This window comes from Pinus tabuliformis, chromosome 2_1, assembly GCF_031772625.1.
Source record: "Pinus tabuliformis cultivar Carrire ecotype Pingquan chromosome 2_1, CPIR1, whole genome shotgun sequence".
NCBI lineage: Eukaryota > Viridiplantae > Streptophyta > Pinopsida > Pinales > Pinaceae > Pinus > Pinus tabuliformis.
The window spans coordinates 489,962,681-489,983,499 of record NC_142299.1 but is presented as its reverse complement, the minus strand read 5'-3'; the positions used below and the strand labels follow the sequence as shown (position 1 = coordinate 489,983,499).

Genomic DNA, 20,819 nt, shown 5'->3' with positions numbered 1-20,819 from the left:
CAAATCAACAGTTATGAGGATTTGAATACCGCAGAAAATAAATCTCCATTTAACAGCAAAGCAGATCTCCTAAACAAAACTTCTTCTCCGACTATTTTCAAAAGAACGAACACAATAGATCGCGAAGCTAAGACACCAATGTCCCAAGAACCGGAAGAGATGAAGGAGATGCAAGACAAAGGAAGTTGGAAGACCGTAGAGAAAAGAAAGAAAGCTACAACACCAATCTCGCCAAGAAAGACGAGGAGCCAGACAAGTAAAAATTAAGAAAATTGTAGGTCCGATAGACCAATTTGGTCTGAGTGGACGTTAACCATCATCATCATCATCATCATCATGAAACTTAATTAATTATATTAATATAAATATGATAGTTAATTATATTAATTAATATTAATTATTATTGATTATTATTAAATTTTATAATTATTTGAAAGAATAAATATTTAATGATTATTATTATTATATTAAAATAGATATTTTTATAATAGGAAATTAATAAGGGTGATTAAATTAAATACCTAATTAATTAATATTGTAAAGTTTAAAGGAGAATTATTATTATTATACTGATATCGGGTTAATTTTCCTGATTAGGGGAAACCAGCTTCCACTAATCTCCATACCATTGTCTCTGTTGAGATTATGCGGGTGTTTGATAATTTCAAGAGCTTCTCTGATCTTTCGCTTATGGTGTTGCTCTTCCTTAGCGATAATGGAGGCGTTTTCCAAGAAGACGTGGTGCTTAGTTTTTTACGAGTGTTCTGCGAGGGCGGAAGAACGAGACCTTTCATTTTTAATATCAGCTCCATGTTCCTTGAGTCTGGTCTGCAGAGAGCGACCTGTTTCACCAATGTAGCTTTTTCCACATGAGCAATCGATCTTATAGACCCCTTTAAGTTGATGTTTATCAATATTATCCTTAACCGATCTCATACTTTGCCTAATTGTTCCAGGGGCTGAGAATTGCGTGCTTATGTTTTTCCTTCTTAGGACTTTCGCAATCTTATCTGTAACTCCATGAATGTAAGGAAGAAAAACCCTACCCCCCTCAGGTTGATCTCGGGCTTTAGGTTCATGAGATAACAACCTTTTCTCGGCTTTCTGAATTGCTTTTTTAATCTCATTTTCTTTGTAGCCTAAACCTTTAAAGGTTGAGACTAAATGCCTCTTTTCTTCATCCAGATGATCAGCGTCAGAAATTCGAAGGGCCCTGATAGCAAGAGTGTTTAGAACACCAAGCTTCTGGGCTGGATGATGGTGGGAGTCAGCGTGGAGGTAGTTCTCTGTATGAGTGGACTTTCTGAAGACTTTGTGCCCTATGGAGCCATCATCTTTTCTCATGATGAGGATGTCTAAAAAAGGTATGCTCATGTTTTAATTTGAGAGTTTTTTTTTTTTTAATTTGTCCATCGAGCATCGAACAGGGTTTCGGTGAGCTGGGCGGTGTTCTGGTGCGCTAAGTTTGGAGAGGTCTATGGAGTTTCTCTATTTGTTCTTGGGCATTGAGCGTTGATATTTTCTGACGCTGGATCGTACTCCATTAGTGACTTAGAGAGATTGATTAGAGCTTGTCTGCGTGGCGTGAACGGTGGTTTCGATTCCACTCGCCATTAAAGAATCAAGAAGGTTTTCGAGACTGTGGTGGAGGGTTTTTTGAAACCTGCATTGAGATCAAGCTCCTTGTTTAAACCGGGGAGCGGGCTCAGAGACCTGACTTAGCTCGGAGGCGATGCAAATGGTTTAAATTGATCCAGCACTATGGTGGATTGGTTTGGTGCTGCGGTGTTGTGGCAAAGAACCCCGAATGCCTGCGTTTGACTGCCATCATTTGGATTATTTCGTAGCATTTGGAGCAGAGGAGACCCTCATTGCAGACTGGTGCTCTGTGGAGGATATCTCGTTTCAATTCAAGTCCAGAAGTGCAGTGAAGAGTGTGTTACACTCAGAGATGAGCCTATTCGGGGTTGTTGCAATGGGTGGACCTCCAGGTTCATGGATTCGACTGTTTTCCTTATATTTCTTAAATCGATACCTCTGTATTCAATCGGCCTAATCTAGGAACATCAGGATATTTTGAGTTTTTTGCATTTTCTGCTTTGTTTCTGGTTCCTCGAGAAGCCCAGCTGGAGAATGTGGGTGAATTCCCTATTTTGGAGAGCTTGTTTCAGCGCTTGTGTCCATTGATTTTAGGCTATTGGATGAGGATTTTACTGTGGGTGCCTTCCTGATCAGGTTTGGGCATTGACTTTGTCGCTATAGAGATCAGAATTCTCTGGTAGGTGCCAAGATCCAACAGGGTTTTGATGTTGGTGCCAAGATCTGGATGGTATCTATATGTGCTGCTGAAATCTAATAGATATACATTAGTATTTTGAAATATCTGTTGTGTAGCACCATACAAGCGACTGGATCTGAAAAATGCTTGAAGCATTACCTTCTTTGGGCTCAGTGGATTGATAGAATTACTTGAAATTGGTGCGCCCCCAAATCAGAAGATCGAAATATGCCGAAGGGAACATTGGAGGTACCGCTGGTCAGCGCCTAGGGGCTGGAGAACACTGATTTTCACTGTCAAATGGACCCTTACTGCCTCATAAAATGCAGAACTCAGCAACAAAGGAGCAGCGACAATCATATGTGCCTGTGACGAATCATATGGAGGATCGGAAAGGGTATTTACACCATCATCAATTTGGGGTCTGTTGTTGTTATTGCCGAAGTGCCGAGGTCGATTCTTCAGAATGTCAGATTTCGAGAACCTCAAACAGAGTATTACTGGAGAGAGCAGTGTTATCTGTGTGTCTTTGCTTTTATGGGAAAGGGAAGATGATGCTGGGATGTGCAAGAGCAACATTGAAGCACGTGTTGAAGAAAATCAGGGCAGAGCTCGGTGGAATTAGGAAGAAGAAAGCTGCAAGGCCAATCCAGAAGTTTCAATACGATGTGCTCAATTATGCCCAGTAATTTCTGGATGCATTCTGATTTGTTGTTATGAGTACTGAATATGTCTCCCCTGAGTATATGTTGAGATCTACTACTTGCATGGATCTGCCATGGCCGACGAGGAAGAGCGCTATGAGGCCAATCTCTCTGAGAATATGTTGAAGAAAGCGATTGCGATGAAGGTGTTGGTTGAGGCTGCTGAGGATAAGGTGCAGAAATCATTTGTGAAGGAATATACGTGTGACTAAACTTATGTGTGGAGGATCATTGCATGTGTAAGCAAACTTTTTGAACCTCTCCGTGGATTGCCAAGTTCTACAGCGTGGATGTGTGATAAAGCCGTGTGGAGGAGCCATTCCTGTCGGTGAGAGGAGAATGTGATTGCTGGTCAAGGAACTCCAGTGTTCTGGGGACTTAGTAATGGACCCATCGTTGGTCTCTGTACTATGAACATTACTGTGAAAGGATGACCAACGATGCCAGGAGATCTAAAAGGCTCACATTTTTTACTTGCCTTACTGCGTATATGAAATAGTGGAAGGGATGTACGTGCCCAACTCTGCAACTGTTTTTGAGGGACTATGTCAACATGATTGCTGCCAAATATCCCTTTTGGAACAGAACACGAGGGGCAGATCATTTTTTCGTTGCCTGTCATGATTGGAGGGGCAGTGCAGAATGTTGCACTTAACACTAAAGCAGACCATCACGTTCCACTCCATGATGACATTCCAGGACGGAACCTTGTATTTTGGCCTAGATGGATTATTTTCCTATGCAGATTGCTGATTGTTGAAAGCCATTTTTGGTCTAGCGGCATGTGTTAAAAAAAGTGAAGATTCAACAGAATTTACTTATTTCACTGGATGTTCCAGCCCCTGTATTGAGCAGGTGTGTAGTCTATGGTAATAATTTTTTCTGCAGATCAAAGCACCATTGTCAAGGTCTGGAGGTATCTTAATGTAGAAATTGGAACGGTTTGGTTTTGTAATTGCCTTGCATGTTATGCTCATTGCAATTATTTAGACTTTTCAACTATTACAAGGTGATGTATATATCGTCCATATTTATGACAGACATCATGCTGAGATAATCTGATGTCAGTATTGAGTAGCACTCTATGGGAGAGGCTCATTAGAAAGTTCCAATTGATATATCCAAGCTTCTTAATGAAGGCTTGTCTGTCAGGTGCTTGCTGATTGTTTGATTCTGCGTTTCAATGTTTCTTATAAAGTAAAGTGCACGGAGAAAGATGTTTTTACTGGAAAACCCTCTACTGTGGTTATTACTGATGAATGTCCAGAGGTTGGAGTCTGCGGAGGTGGCAAAACACACTTTGATCTCAGCGGTGCCGCTATTAACAACATTGCAATTCCCGGGAGAGATGCAGATCTCCGTAAAATTGGAGCTTGAGTAGGATTTTGGCTTGAAGGTGGATTTGCAGTGAGCTAGCTTTGCTATTGTCGAAATGTTTTTTTAATTCTCTGATGATGTTGCAATATATTGATTAACTGTCATGACAATGAAACTAGTTGTAATTTAAGTGACATTAGTATGACCAACTATTGTCACAATGCTGAGTGTGTTGGAACTGGTCATTCCAACACTAAGAAAATTTGTAGGGAATGGTGAACACATGACAGTGAAAACGACATCAATTGGAGCTACATCAGAGATTGGAGGATGATTGAGATCGTGTTGCAGATTGTTAGCGAGCATGAGGCAGTATGCTTGAAAACAGTGACTAGCCTTGATACTGTGAGTAGGGGAAGTGGCATTATGTTGCGATGCCAGGAGAATTGGATACTGAAATGCGATGGAGGATTGGACCGTGGAGTCCTGGATTACTGTTCTTGAAGGGAAAATTGTGTTCTCTTCGTGTGGTTGTGAGTGCCTATGTTCCAGTTTCTTTATCAGTGGACCCCTCACAGATGAGGTAAAGGAGCAGCGACAACGTTTATGGTGGACAACAAAGTAGATGTTTGTTTGAGTTAGTGTGGTTTGTGGAATAGACTCCCTAGCATGTTATAAGCAAGTCCAGTTATTGTAATGGTCATTGTATGTACCCAAAAACTCCAAAATGTAGAATGAAATGTAGATTTTTTAAAGGAAACTGAAAGTTCGTGGTGATCTCAAAACCACTTTGTAATAGTTTATGGTCAGCCCGAAACCATCTTTTGTCACTGTAAAGTGATGGTTTGTGGTGAGCCAGAAACCACACACAGAGCCTTAATGGCTACAGGACTTGCCCGGTGGTGGCACATTTAAGTTACGGATTTGCCCGGTGGTGGCAGATCGGACTTGCCCAGTGGTGGCATAGTGAAGTTGGCGGATTTGCCCGGTGGTGGTAGATCGGACTCGCCCGGTGGTGGCATATTGAAGTTGGCGGATTTGCCCGGTGGTGGCATATTGCCTGAGTGGCTAACATGTGCACAGGAGCTTTGTGCTCGTAGGAGCAGGTGGACTGCAGTAACACCTGGCTCACGATCTCAAATATTGGTGTGTCTGAGCACAAGAGGGTCGGCGCACTTTTCTATCTTACAGTTGCGTCGAAAGGCGCAATCAACGCAACTGTTTGCGATTGTTATTTGGACATGAATATTTGTCTTAGAAAGGCACTAATCTCTCTTTGTTTTTGGAAGTTCTGTACATGCAATTCGCCTGATGGTGGTGGATTTGACTATCATGACAAGTAGTCATTAAGGGGGGGAGTTAGAAATAATTAATTCCTACTTGTCTATGGTTGTAATTCTCCATTTGAGGAGTTTGTTCCTACATAATAGGAATTTAGTTTCTCCTAGTTTAGTGTGTGGTTGAAAGAATCTCTCAACCACACTAGTGTACGTCCAAGATAGAATTCCTATCTTGAGACTATTGATTGTATAAATATGTGTGTAATTTCCTCATTCATGAATAATAGAAAATATATTGTTGTGTGTAATTTTATCTTGTCTATAGGAAATTTCTTTTGTGGCTTGAGTGGGTAAACATTGTTCACCCTAGCAAATCGGAAAACTTGGATTTCGCCCTTCCTTTATTGATGTATGTTTGTCCCTCCACCAATAAAATCTTTCCATTTGTCCAAATAGTTTTATGCCCACGTTTCGGCCACTTGATGCATATCTCTACGACACACCATGCCTCCATACCTGTGCTCTCCCTTCCACCTTTCGTTTTGACACCCTCCTCCTTCCCATTGGTTAATCGAGTCCGTCTGCCATACCTCCTGCATTGAATTGCACTGTCTGCCATCTCCCTTACATGGCGTTACCTGTGTTAAAGAGGCATGTACCCTTCTCCTTGTTGTTCAGTCGATCCACATCCACCATACCTGTGCTCTCCCTTCAACCTTCAATTTCTACGCCATCCTCTCTAGCACGTTGTACCCTTCTCCTTCTAGCTGGTCAATCAAGCCTCTGCTCGCTGGTTAATCAAGCCTGTTCGCAATACCTCCCGCGTTGGATTGCATTGTCCGCCATCTCCCTCACATGGCCTTACCTGTGTTAAAGAGGCTTGTACCCTTCTTAGCACAACACTATGAGACATTATAAAACGATGAACATTGAAACAAAACGAAAGGGAAAATTTTCGGATAAGTGTGAAGGCAAAACTAGTATTCATGTCGTAGTCATTCTGATTCCTGGGCAAGGCCGCATCAACCACATGATGCAAATCACAAAGAAGCTCGCCTCTAAGGGCATTGCCATCACATTTGTCCTCACACAATCATGCAACAACGTCATCACTCACGGTCATATTAACAATGGTCTGGATGCATTTGCCCAACCTCGAATTCTTGGCCTCGACATTCGACTGGTGGCAATACCTGATTTCCTGCCTGGGGAGTTCGAGAGATGGAACAAGATCCAGGAGTTTGCCCAGTCTTTGGAAAATATGGAAAGCCATTTAGAGGAGCTCAAATAATCTCAATCAATCCAGTGCAACCCCCATCTCCTGTATTTTCGTCAATACTTACCTTGGTTGGGCAATGCCTCTCGCCAAGAAGTTGCGCTTGTTTTCCGTTTCCTTCTCAACGCAGAATGTGTCGATCTTTTCCATAACTTACCATTCATATTTAGGTGATTTCCGCCATTCATATTCATGTATATTTCCACCTTTTTTCTCCATGTTCCAGTAATTTGTTGTTCAAGTTGTTTTGCAGCGAAACATCAGCAGGAATCGACAATCCACATTCCTTGCGCGACCCCTTTATAGATCACAGATCTTCCCTTGGAGTTAAAATGAATCCCAACTGATGTAATATCTAGAGTGGTTGCTCGTTTTCAAACAGTCAGAGAGGCAAACTGGGTTGTAGCCAATTCCTTCCATCCTTTAGAAAGTCATGTGCTAGAGGCTTTGTGGGAGAAAATGCGAGTGTATTGAGTTGGCCCATTTCTCCCTTCGGCGTACCTCGACCTCTCAAATTATTGTGACTTCGTTATGGGGACTAGTTATCGGGTAGAGATGGACTGCACACAATGGTTGCACGACAAGTCCCACAAGTTGGCCATATACGTATTGTTCAACAGCCTATTCCCTATGTCAAAAAGTCAAATAGAGGAAATAACAATGGGTCTCAAGGAAATCGATTACAATTTCATTTTGGGTTTTCAACGTCCAGGCGAAGAGTGCTCCGAAGTCTCATCCATGCTACCAGATGATTTTATGAACAAAACAAAGCAACAAGGACCGGTTGTTCCTTGGTGTTCACAGCTGAAAGTGCTCTCTCATCCATCCATCGGTGGGTTTTTCAGTCACTGCGGGTGGAACTCCACTTTAGAGAGCATCTCCTTAGGCCTCCCCATGCTGGGATTCCCTCTCGGTGGGGAGCAATTTACCAACTGCAAGTTCATAGCCGATGAATGGAAGATTGGGCTGAGACTAAGGACCGAGGTTCATAGCCGATGAATGGAAGATTGGGCTGAGACTAAGGAGCGACGATGATACAGATAAGGTTATTGGCAGGGCCGAAATAGCGGAAAATGTGAGGAGATTGATGGAAGGGGAGGAGATGAGAAGGGCGGCCGAGAGACTGAGAGATGTTGCCAAAATGGAAGGAAGGAAAGGAGGAACTCCTGACAGTAATTTGGAAAGCATTGCAAAGGGGTTAATAACCAAACTCTTTGAAAACAAGATATAATCTTCATCTTCTCCCAGTGGATTCATGTGAGGGAAGACTCGGAAAATCGGAAAATGAATGCTGGTGAATGTAAAATTCAACGGTATAATAAATTAAGCAAGGTCTGAGTATTCTGTGGAGCAGCATTTGATGTTGTATATATATTGGTGGATCCTATTATAATGATCGAACCACAGTATTAGCCCTATAAAAGAGATATGTCAATCATATTGTCGTTTTTTCCCTGCTAGGTTTAGTTCTTGTGGCGTTACTTTTAATGAAAAAATGATTTGTTTATTTGTTGGATGTTATGATCAGGTAGTCATGAGGGAAGGCTATCTTTTTCCGCTAGGTCGAGTTTAGGTGACGTTATGTTTGGAGAAAAAATTTATTATGTTTGATGCTATTATTAGGTATTTAAATATGGGAGTGATTTTCGTTGGAATAGATTTTATAATATTTTGCAATTCAAAGCACAACAACAATGTTAATAGTTTGGAGTATTTGTAGAATTCATAATTAAGATAAGTTTAGTTGTTTTCACAATTTTATCAATAGCAGCGATTTTCACAGTTTTACCAATAAATTTTCATTAATAAGTAAATCTACATTGTTATTTACAACATAAGCACCTAATGTTAGTATTATAGAGTTTTTGGAGTTGTCTTTAGTGTGACTTTTTTTAGGCTTTTCCGGTGGGTTTTTCCAGTCAGATTTTTCTAAAATCCGGTAACAATTTATTTAATTTTTCAGCGGATTCTGAAATCTTCAAAAAATCGCACTAAAAGCAACTCCATTTTTTTTAACACCAATAAAGTGTACATAAATTAGTTTGTGTGAAAAAGATTGAGAATAAAATTAATTAAATTATTTCGAAAAATATCTACACTCTATTAAACTGTATTTTAATAAAATCATTTCACTTTAAAATAAATATTCCTTACTATTTATAAAACTAAATCCACACTTAATTTGTTCAAACTTAAGGAATTTAGACTTCTGTGATCCATAACATTGTTTAGATAATCTTCGGCAAAATCACATAATCAATCTTTTGTCGACGCGTTTCGAACCAACCAGTGTGGTTCATCGTCAGGACAAGTTGAAGACCAATCTGGTTAAGCTGGCTTAAATAGAGTGTGCAGAGATCCCAACGGCTATAATGCCAACAGCTAATTTTGACCAAAGGACTTAGTCAAACCACTAATTGAATTTTTAATATTGCTAAAACCTATATTTAATTAATTAATATCATTCCAATGTTATTAAATTATTACTTTTCTAAGAAGTTTGTTACATTAGGTAAATTGTGTATTAATTTAATAATAAATGTATAAAGCTACACGTCTAAAGGTAAACTCTAATATAATATTTTAATTAATTATATCACAGGGCCGAATCGAAAATAAAAATAATAATTAAATTATCTATATAATTGATAATTCCAATATTATTAAATTAGTATTCTTGTCAAATCTTTATTACTTAGGTAAATTAACGAATATGTTAATTAATAATTGAGTATTAATTTATCTAATAAATTAATTATATCAAATAGGCCCAAAAATTAATTTATGTTTATTAAATAATAATATATAATTCCACTATTTATAAATTAGAATTCTTGTTAAACCTATTATTTAGTTATATTAGGTAAATACATAACTAAAGTATATGTTTATTAATAATAGAATATAGGTACATAGTGTATTAATTTAATATTACTTGTTAAAGCTAAGGTCCAAAGGTAAACTTTTAATATAATATGAAAATAAAATAATAATTTATGTTTATTAAATAATAATTCCAATATTTTTAATAAAGTATTCATGTTAAATCTTTATTATTTAGTTACATATAATTAAAGTATATGTTTAATAATAATAGAATATCTTCAAACTCACTAACTATTATGGGTATATCCTATAATCATATCAAAGAATTATATATAGAGTAATAATTTCTTATTTATTATTAGACATACAGGTCATTTTATCAACTATATCACTTTCTATAGTTTACATTAATAATCTATATTCATTAAATAAGAATACTAAAACGATATCTATGTCAATTAGGTAAATAGATAAATAGATTATTAATAGTCCAATATAAAAGGAATTCATAATCCGCCAAAAACATACCTTAAGGATATGGAAGACAGAGACCACAGGACCTAACAAGAGGGGGGAATGAGGAGCTAACAAAAGGGGAAAAAAAGAAGAAGGCTAGGAAGACAAGGCTGGGACCCAGCAACTGCTGATCTTCCAGCCATCATCCCTATTCAGATTGTTCGGCCTTTTCTCAATCTCCAGGGCCTCTCTAAATTTGCGATGGTGAAACTGCGCTACTTTGGCAATGACTTGAGCCTCTTCAATACAAACATGATGCATAGTCTTCCCCGCATGCTCAGCCAGGGCTGAGGACTTGGTCCTACCATGCCTTAAGTCCCGCCGAATGCTCGCTAATCCGTTGATTGATAGAGCGGCCAGTCTCACCAATATAGGGGGTCCCACAGGAACAGGGAATGACATAGACGCCCTTCATGTCCTTAGGGTCAATCGGGTCTTTCACAGACCTGAGGGAGCCACGGATAGTGTTGAGAGGCCTAAAAGAAGTGGACACATCGTACTTCCTCAGAATCCTCGCAATTCTGTCCGTGGTCCCTTGGATGTAAGGTAGGTTCACACCCGAGATATGATCTTTAGGAACCCTATGGGTAGAAGGCTCCTTCCTAGCCTTGAGGAAGGCTCTCCGCCCTAGGTGCCTATTGTAACCATTCTTCTCAAAGACCTCCAGGAGATGGGCCTTTTCCGCTTCCAGGTTCTCCTCATCCGAAATTCTAACAGCACGGGTGGCAAGCGTGCTAAGAACCCCTAACTTCTGAGCTGGGAAATGATGCGAAGACGCATGCAAATATTGCTCAGTATGCGTCTTCTTTCTAAACACCTGATGAGAAAAGGAACCATCCGCCTTCTTAGAGATGAGAACATCCAAGAACGGAAGACAACCATTAACTTCTTTTTCCATCGTGAATTTAATGGCGGCGGACTGGTTATTGAGGTGATTGAAGAAATGATCCAGCTCGTCAGGACCATGAGACCAGACAACACCAGTATCATCAACGAATCTTTTCCAAAGCTTCGGTAAGAGGCGCGATGAGGCTAAAGCCTTAGACTCAAACTCCTCCATGAAAAGATTGGCGACGACAGGGGACAGGGGAACCCATGACAACCCCACATATCTGCTCATAGAATTCTCCCTTATTGGGCGTAGTTCACAATAGTTTCAACTTCTTGGGCGTAGTTCACGTCTCTTATAATTGGTATGCTCCGTGTATTCGGTCGTCTGGTTGGTTGCAAGGCCTTACCGAAGATTTGTATGTTGAACTTCTTTGTTTTATTGCTGCAAATTGGGAGGGACTTTCAAGTCACCTGCAAGACGCTCCTTTGTTGAAGTATATAAGTTCCTCCAAAACCACAGATTTGGCTAGTGTATTAGATGCTACAGGCCAAACCAGAATTTATCTCTCGTCGAAGGAATCGCATATATCATGGCTTACAAAATGGTCTGGAGAACTTGCAAGTGCCGTCGAATATTACTTAATGCCCGAATCTACTCAGAAAGCAATTACAAATCTGGATCCCAAGGAAAGTAAGAAACTGTGTGAGTGGTTGAAACAACATCCTGAAATTACAGAACTTTCTACGTTAAAGTTTGCTGAGCAGCTACTGGATGCTGTATCAAAATCGAAAGACAGTCAGCATGCTATCACCACTGCACATTTTTTGCACTATTCCTATACAAATAACAAAATCTCGTACAAACAGCTTGTCAGCCTTTGCAAGAATATTCCCCTGGTTGTTGAAGATGGGTATCTAATCAGGGAACGACGGTCGCGAAAGTTTCTCGTGCCTGCATCAACGGGTAACTGGGCCAAGTTAATGGGGAATAATCCCTGGACTCTGGATTTTGAAACACTTTCTGAAGATTACCTTAAACTACCACCTTGTGCAGAATATTTGATGTATTCGGGCAATGATTTGGTTTCTGAAGATTCCATTATGCTCCCACCTTGTGGAAGAGGTTCGATGTATTCAGATATTGATTTGGTTACATTTTTTAGAAGAGACCTCGATGTTGTAGATATTCCGGAGCTATTTCCTCCGAATGCCAAGCTTCCTGCTGTTTCCCATGCTTTGACAAAGGAGAATGCATTTCTTCTGTTAGAGTGGATCCGATATTTGAAAAAAAAACGCAAGTTGCCTGATGCTTTTCTACGTAGTATTTCGGAAGGCGGATGGCTAGCAACATCCAGAGGCTTCGAATCTCCAGCCAGGTCTTTCGTCTTTGATTCCAAGGGGAAATCTCCCCTTCAATATGATGATATTCCCTTTATTGATGAGGACTACTATGGAGAAACTATTCATGAATTCAAGGACACTCTTAAAAAGGTGGGAGTGGTCACTGAATTTGGAAAAGGATGTGACATAATTGTGGGTCATCATATTCGAAAGCATAAAGATTTTAACGCGATAAAAAGGCTGTATAAGTATTTACAGGCTTCAAAATGGAAGCCTCACGAGAGCAAACTGTTAATCATTTGGATTCCAAATGATGGTTGGCATGAAGCAAGTTCATGTGTTGTGCATGATGTGGATGGCATTTTCAAATCAAGGCTAAAGGTGTTGGAAGGCTGGTATGATGAGCCATTGCTACTTGATTTCTTCTCGAAATCTCTGGGTGTACCTAGACATCCCCGAATGGAAGACTACTGCTCCCTGTGGCGGGAATGGGTAGCGAATTCCAGGCATCGTATAATATTGGAATCAGAATGTTGTTTGGTGTGGAAGCATATTGTACAAAACTGGTCATGTTCCTCCTTTCGTATAAAGCAATATCTTAAAACCGACGGTGTCTGTAAAGTGCCAGTATGCACAGATAATGGAGATATTCGTGTTTGTATCAAAGACAAAGCATTTGTCCCTGATGACTTGCAGCTGAAAGAATTGTTCAAAGAATATTCAGGAAGATTAAATTTTACTTGGCAGCCGAATCCCTGTAATCCTGAAATACCTTTGGATGTGTTGTTTTCAATTTATAATAATCTTGGAGTTAAAAATCTATCACAAGCGGTGAGAAGAATAGAGATCTCTGCTCCAGAGAATATGATGCCTTGGGAAAAGCTGACACCAGGGGAGGGGATATTAGGGATGGGATTGTACAAAATACTTATTGCATATCTTGCAAAGCCTGCCTTCAAAATTCCAGCTCATAAGAGACATCAGCTTGTGAAAGGGCTTCTGGATTGTCCAGTCTATGGAGTGAATGAACCACTCGTGATGCAATATTCTCTGTTGTTGGCGAGAGAAACTGGTGAAGCGGAGAATATTCAAGTGAACACAACGAGAATGGTGCGATGGGAAAAGGAAAAGAAGCGGTTACTGGTACAAACACCTGATCCTCACAATAAAAAGGAAACGATGTTGTTTGCCACTACTTTTGCTGAGGTGGTCTCCGATGGTCTGTTAGTAGAATTTCCTGATTTAGTGGCAAGACTATGTGAGATAATTAAAGATGGTTGTTTTGTAAATTTCGACTTGGAAGCAGTGGATGTCATGCTTCAGTGTATGAATTTTCAGTTGTTTATGGAGGACGAGCGCTTCCTTTCTTCTGTATTTCTGAAAAAGGAGGTTTCTGGCTCAGAATCATCTACATCTGCACGGTGGGTTGGTGACGCGATTACATATCGCAAGAGGAAGGGTGGGCGCCGAGGAAGGGCAATCTCCAATGACTATGAAGCTGGCAAGGTATTCAGCAGTCAGCGGCAGAAGGTCGTTTGACCCTTCAAGTTAAAGGATAACCCCTGTAATGTGAAAAGTGGAGGTCAACCATCTAATCAATGCATTGGAAATCAGATGAGTTAGACATTGTGAATGTTTTCATGTTTTGCCAACTACTGCAAACAGTGGGCCTGTTCCATTGCCGTGGAAATGAAGAAGCTGTTTTATAGACGCATGAAAAAACCAAAATAGTTTTGACTGGAAACCGCTATGAAAGCGTGTTATTATATGGATAGACAGCAGCACTGGCAGACTCTTTCATAGGCTTATTATCAATATTCTGTATCTTGTTTTTTAATTAGTATCGTTGTTGTTTTTGCTATCTCTCGGCGATGTTTTGACTTTTTCAATTTTCTGTATCTTGTTTCTGAATCATTATCGTTGTTCTTGCTTTTTCTTGCATAGGAATTGTGAAATGCCTGAAGAGATAATATTATTTATTAATCATTAATTTTATAATTAATTTAAATTTTTTTCTTATAATATATAAGCAAATATGAACTGTTTTTAAAAAATTATTATGAAAACCACATTGAAATCGACTTTAATGTAAAATAATATTTCTGCCTTTCAACACTAATACTGTGTAGTATCTGTCTTTTTCATTTTATATATATATATATATATATATAATTTTTTAAATTTATTTAGATAAATGTTATATAATTTGTATAATTATTATTTTTTAAACATATAATTATATATATATATTTTTCATTTTTATTATAATCATAAATTGTTTTTTATTCATCATTTATATAAATTTTAAATTTTATATATGTTTTCATTATTTGGTAAAACTTATATAATTCTAAATACTATTTTTCTTCACTATATAGTAGTATATTATTATTTAGTTATTTTTTAGGTTTATATATAAAATTATTTATGAATTATGAAGTATATATTTTTTCAATAAATTTTATTTTAGTATAATTTAATTTAATCTTATTATACTATTTCAAATTAAATTAATTAAACTATATAATTTAGTTTTTATCAAATATTAAATTCATGTATTAAAATAACAAGTCGAAGATGAAAATGGATTATAAATTATAAAAAACATTTTTAAATCATAAAATAAGTATTTTAATATCACTCTACATATACCAATTATTTGATTTATATAATTTTACTGATTTTTACAGCAATTTATAATAAATTTGATATATTCTCAACCATCGATCCTACTTATTTGAAACCGTCCACTACATTAATATTGGATTTACTTGGAATGAACCAGCAATCATATTTATACAGGTATCAAGTTCCAACACCCCTTTATGATTTAATATGGACTGTTAATAATTTATGTAAAATTTCTCATTTTAATCTTCCCATTTTTACGTAACTTATATTCCTTATATATGAGGTGCTCAGTATCATTGCTTTTTGAATTCTATGCTCTCTCCTAGTTGAATTTTTAATGGGAATTTTTATACTGCACTAATTATTATTTATTTTGGGTTGGGGGGGGGTAAATAAGCCTATTGATACGGGAGATCTTTCCAATGTTTGCTTCCAAATTTCAATATTAGATGAAGGTGGAAGCATTATAGGCAGCCTGGCTAAGTAAAGAATTTCATTATTGCATTAATGAGGAAGTGGGCCAAATTAATGGAATGGTACACCTCATCAGAAGTGATATGGGTCGTAAGTATTTAGTTGGCCTATGCATTAGACAACACCTCAGTGAGATGGATATTCGAAAGCAATATCTCAGCAATGTGCACTTTTCTTTTTTAGTTGTACCTCCTCCTTATACATAAACAATATTGGCATAGGTAATCTTTGGAAGGCTCGGCATACATAAAGTATGAATATATTCATCTTTGTTACGCTATTGGAATTATTTAATATTTGTTTAAAACAAATCTATAATATATATATATATACAAATAAAAATAATATATAAATGTATAAATAGAAATAATACAATGTCCTTATAAATGAATGAGGTTTGTATGGAGAATTTTTGTTAGTTATGATTAATTATTATTTAATATATTTATATTTGTTACTATTATATTATTATATTAGTATTTTTATTAATAATAACATCTTTTAAGACATGTTATTGTGTTATTATTAATTATTTTTTTGTTTTAGATTAAGTGGTTGGATAATGGAGTGTTATCTCATTTATCTAATTTCCATTTCTATGAGGGAGGGAAATCTTTCAAGGAGTATTATACTTTTTGTCTAGGTAATTTTGACATTAATGATATGTCTATTTAGATTTGTTATGCTTGTATTGAGTTTCTTTTATCTTAATAAAGACTATCATATTGAGAGTTATTAGTATAAGTAATTATTAGCACTATTTAATTTTATTACATTTTGTTAAATAATGGTCAGATGTATATATTCCACCAAAGTTATTCAAGATTCATATTTATCCCTAAACATTATTAGCATTACGGGGAAGCCATTGGCACTATTTGTTGCAGTTATCTTTGGCTAAGCAACTACAAGTTAGATTTCCATTCTCATGAGGTCACCTAGAATTTGCACTTGGTTCCAAATATCCCATGTGGGTGTAATTGTGGTTGTGTATGGTGGTACACAAATCACAGGTGTAAGCAAAAGCATTACCATATCATTTGCGAAGACTTTAAACTTAATGGATGCTATATTAACTACCCACTTTCATCCCCCATTAATCCAACATTTATTTTCCGTCAACTCATAAACATCTCAAAGTTAAAAATGTTATCAGTAGTAAGCAAAATTGATATCTTTATGTTGCAAGAAAAGATTTCTTTGCAAAATCTTCAATTAAAAGGAATAGGGTGTTAGAGACATGCTTACAAAATACTTGTTGGATATATTGCAAATCCTTTCTTAAAATCCGTCTTTAATGACATACATTGAATTGTCAAAGTGCTTATAGTATGCCCAACCTATAGTGAATGCACCACCCATATTGGAATACCCTTTTATTAGTTAGAGAAACTAAAGTGAGAAATATTCGTGTAAAAACAACAAGAATGGTGTGATTGGAAATGAACTCCAAATGGCCATTGATAAAAACATGTGATCAAGACAATCCAAACCTAAATGTGTTGTTTTCCATTTCTTTTGTTGAGGTAATTTAAGAGTTAGTTTTGTTAACAAAATTTCTAGATTGAGTTGTAGGTTTATGTGAGATAATTAACTTTTGATGTGTTTTAGAGTTTAGCTTCAAAAAAATTGGATTTCATTCTCGAGTGAAGACATCTTTAGTTGTTTGATGATAAACACTTCCTTTCCTATATTATCAAGAAAAGTAGACATTGCGAAAATTGATGCATTTGTAAAAGAACATTGAAGTGGCAATGTGATTCCACTATTTAAAATAAATGTTGATTCCAAATTATTCAACTGCAAAGATTTTGATTTTGGATATTAATTTTTTTTAATCATGAATTAAGCGACACTGATCAAGTTTTAACGTAGACTTAAAAAAACAAATTTCGGTCTGTCCCCATCCACCAAAGTCAACAGGGTTTAAAAGTCGCTTGATTCACTGGGCATGATGGAGAGTACAAGTGGGGCCCACGGGTGGAGTAAACTCGATGACATTACATACCCGACGGTTAGCCCACCGAGTGCCTCCGTAAAAAATTTTGTAGATCTTTGCTGGGCACAGATCAATGGTGCATATGCGTTACGAGGGGACTCCATCACATTTCCTTCGTATAGGAGTGTGCCTACGTAATACATCGGCAAGCGAGTGTGGTTGTTATCTATCCGTTCTGTCACTGCATCATCATCATCCCATCATAAATGAAGATACAAATTTGCAATTTCCACTCTCTCTAGATGATGAAGAGATTGAAGAAAACTGTAAGAAGTTTACATATATTATGTAAGAAAAATTACATAAAAAATATGATCTTAGGTCAAGAAAGAGATCAAGAGTTCAAGATAGTGTAGAGGAGAAAACCAATCACATAGTTCAACAATAGTCACCAAAGCAGGTTGATAAAGGAAAACAACAGATGAGCACAGTCCCAACAGTGATAGATCAACAAGGGCAAAGTTCCAACAATAAACATGACTCAAGGGTGTTGTGCAAATGTGTTCAACAACCTCTTGTTAGTTCTCAGAATGTGTCAAATCAAAAGTTACATGAAAAGGAACAATTGAAAACAGTGAAAGAGGGTAATTCTTTTAATTTATTAAAAGAATTAGAAAAAAAAATAAAGTTCCAATTCATTTGACTGAGTTAGTAAAAACTCCTACTTATAAAAACCAAATCTCTTATTTTATTGGCTCAAATTTCAGCCATGAGTATTGTAATGGATGTGGTTGTTGTAGATATTCCAACACGTTTTGGAATGTTGCTTTCTAAATCTTGGGGAGCCACGCTGGGAGGAGTGTTCATATTGGATTTCACATATGCTATCATCCCAGTTTTTGGTGGAAAAGAAAGGAGGTTATATCAAGAGACGAGGTTTGTAAAGACTATCACAAAGGAGGTTTCAAGTAATTATCATGTTTACAGTCAGGAAAATGATGACTTTTCCTGTTTTATGTTATAAGAATCTCCTGAAATTGTTGAAAACATAGAAGTGAAACTCCCTTCAACAATTAAAAGCAAGGAGCTAGTAGCCAGTGGAGTCTGGAAGTTGTATTTTGATGGTGCATATTCGAAAGAAGGGAACGGAGTTGGAGTTCTTCTGCTTTCTCCAAGAGGTCATAGTATTCCCTCCTCTTATAAGTTAGAATTTGACTCTACTAATAATATCACTGAATATGAGGCCTTGGTTTTTGGCTTACAAGCTGCAAAAAAATTAGGAATACAATGTATTTCTATTTTTGGGGATTCAAAATTAGTGGTTAAACAAATCACGAATCAATTCCATACCAAACATCCGAGGCTTAAAGCATATAGGAATGAAGTATGGGATTTAGTGGATAATTTCTTTTCTGTTTTTAATATACAGTTCCTACCTAGGGAAGGAAAAATACTAGCTAATTCATTCACAGTTGCAACTACTTTTAAGCCTCCATTAAATCCTAGGCTTAGGTATAAAGTGGAAATCAGGGACATACCTTCTATTCCAGCCTCTAGATAACATAAAGTATTGGTAGGTGTTTGAAGATGAAAAACAAATTAAAAGATTTCTGGAAATGGTAGGTGAATTTTCAAATTTGGAGATTGACTAAGAGGATGAAACTGAAGAAGTTCAAGAAGATGAACCAAGCAGAAAATTGTTTTTAAAAGATTCTATAGGGGATCAAAAGATAATGCAGCTGAAGAACAATGTGATACCTAAAGGTTTGGTGACCTTGGAGATACTGTTTAATGCTAATGATGTTGTTCTCAATACAAAGTAAACAAACTTGGAAGATGATCTTGAATACTGCAACCTTGGAACAGAGCAACAACCAAAGATGGTGAGATTGGCAAAGGATATTCCAAAAGAATTCAAACAGAGGTATGTAGATCTTTTCAAGAGATATGTTGATATATTTGCATGGCCTTATGAAGACCTACAAACTTATGACACCAACATTATTCAACACAAAATTCCTTTAAAGCTAAGGGTTAAGCCATATAAACAGAAATTGAGGCCGATTAATCTTTTGTTGTTGCCATCAATCGAGAAATAAGTTAATAAATTATTACAAGCCAAAATAATTGTTCCTCTTAGATATTCTGATTGGGTGGCCAATTTAGTATGCGTGAGGAAGAAGAATGGGGAAATCCGGTTATGTATTGAATTTCAGAATTCGAATAGAGCATCATTGAAGGATAATTATCATCTCCCTAAAATGGATCACATTTTGCAAAAGCTAACAAGATCTTCTAGATTATCGATGATTGATGGCTTTTAAGGTTATAACCAAATTACAATGCAACCAGAAGATCATAAAAAGACAACATTTACAACCCCATGGGGCGCTTTCATGTATGCAAATATGCCTTTTGGATTGATGAATGTAGGTGCTACATTCGAGAGGGCTTTGGATATAACCTTTGTAGGTGAAAATAGAAGTTTATGGTAGTCTATTTGGATGATATTAAAATTTTATCCAACTTAGACAAAGAACATTTGAAACATTTACAACAAACTTTTGAAAAATGCAGAAGGTATGGTTTATCCTTGAACCCTAAGAAATCTCATTTTGTTTTGAAAGAAGAAAAAATACTTGGTCATATTGTATTGAAAGAAGGGGCTATGATTGATCCAAAAAGAGTTGAAACAATTAAAAACATACCTATTCCAAGGAGAAAAAAGGAGATCCAAAGTTTTTTGGGAAAGATAAATTTTCTCAGAAGGTTTGTCCCAAATTATGCGGAAATTATAAAAGAAATCACTCGCATGTTGAAAAAGGATGCAGAATTCAAGTAGACTACAGTTTCCAGAGAATCTTTCTTGAGGATAAAAGAATATTTTCAAGAAGCCCCTATATTGGTGAGTCCTGATTATGAAAAACCTTTTCAGATATTTCCATTTGCTTCTCCTTTTACTCTTGCAGCGATACTTTTACAAAGAAATCAAGACAATAAGGAGCAACCTGTAGCATTCTTCAGCAGGGTGTTAAGGGATGTAGAGCTGAAGTATAATATTTTGGAAAAACAAGCTTATGCTTTGGTAAACACACTAAAGGATTTTAGAGTTTATGTTCCTGAGTCTCAAATCATTTCTTATGTTCCTAAAGCTAATGTCAAAGATGTGTTGGCTCTGAGTGATAGTGATGGAAAGAGAGAAAAGTGGATAGTGAAAATCCAAGAGTATGATATGGACATCAAACCAACTAAGCTGGTAAAAGGATAAGGATTAGCAAATTTTTTAATAAAAGTTAATTATCAAACTATGGGAATCAATTTGCTCACTGAAGTTGCTGAATCCAAAACTAAAGAAGAACAAGGTAACAATAAAGAACTTGATAACAAAATTCAATACAAGTATCTT

At 36.9% G+C, this 20,819-nt stretch overlaps 2 protein-coding genes across 2 annotated transcripts; both read left to right on the top strand.

Annotated features, from left to right (window-relative positions):
* Positions 1-6,546: 6,546 nt before the first annotated feature.
* LOC149201062 (UDP-glycosyltransferase 75C1-like) lies at positions 6,547-8,086 on the top strand. The gene is made up of 3 exons (XM_089399660.1): positions 6,547-7,025; positions 7,109-7,793; positions 7,840-8,086. Exons 2-3 carry the CDS (start codon positions 7,387-7,389, stop codon positions 8,084-8,086), a joined length of 654 nt encoding a protein of 217 aa, XP_089255786.1. The 5' UTR covers positions 6,547-7,025; positions 7,109-7,386.
* A 3,584-nt stretch (positions 8,087-11,670) lies between these two features.
* LOC149201061 (uncharacterized) lies at positions 11,671-13,908 on the top strand. The gene has a single exon (XM_089401187.1). The coding sequence runs from the start codon at positions 11,671-11,673 to the stop codon at positions 13,906-13,908; it is 2,238 nt and encodes a 745-aa protein (XP_089257313.1).
* Positions 13,909-20,819: the final 6,911 nt, after the last annotated feature.

Coding starts and splice junctions, on each gene's coding strand:
- LOC149201062 (XM_089399660.1), top strand. CDS start 7,387: ATGGGGACTAGTTATCGGGTAGAGATGGACTGCACACAATGGTTGCAC. Junction 7,794..7,839: donor GAGCAATTTACCAACTGCAA/GTTCATAGCCGA, acceptor CTAAGGACCGAG/GTTCATAGCCGATGAATGGA.
- LOC149201061 (XM_089401187.1), top strand. CDS start 11,671: ATGCCCGAATCTACTCAGAAAGCAATTACAAATCTGGATCCCAAGGAA.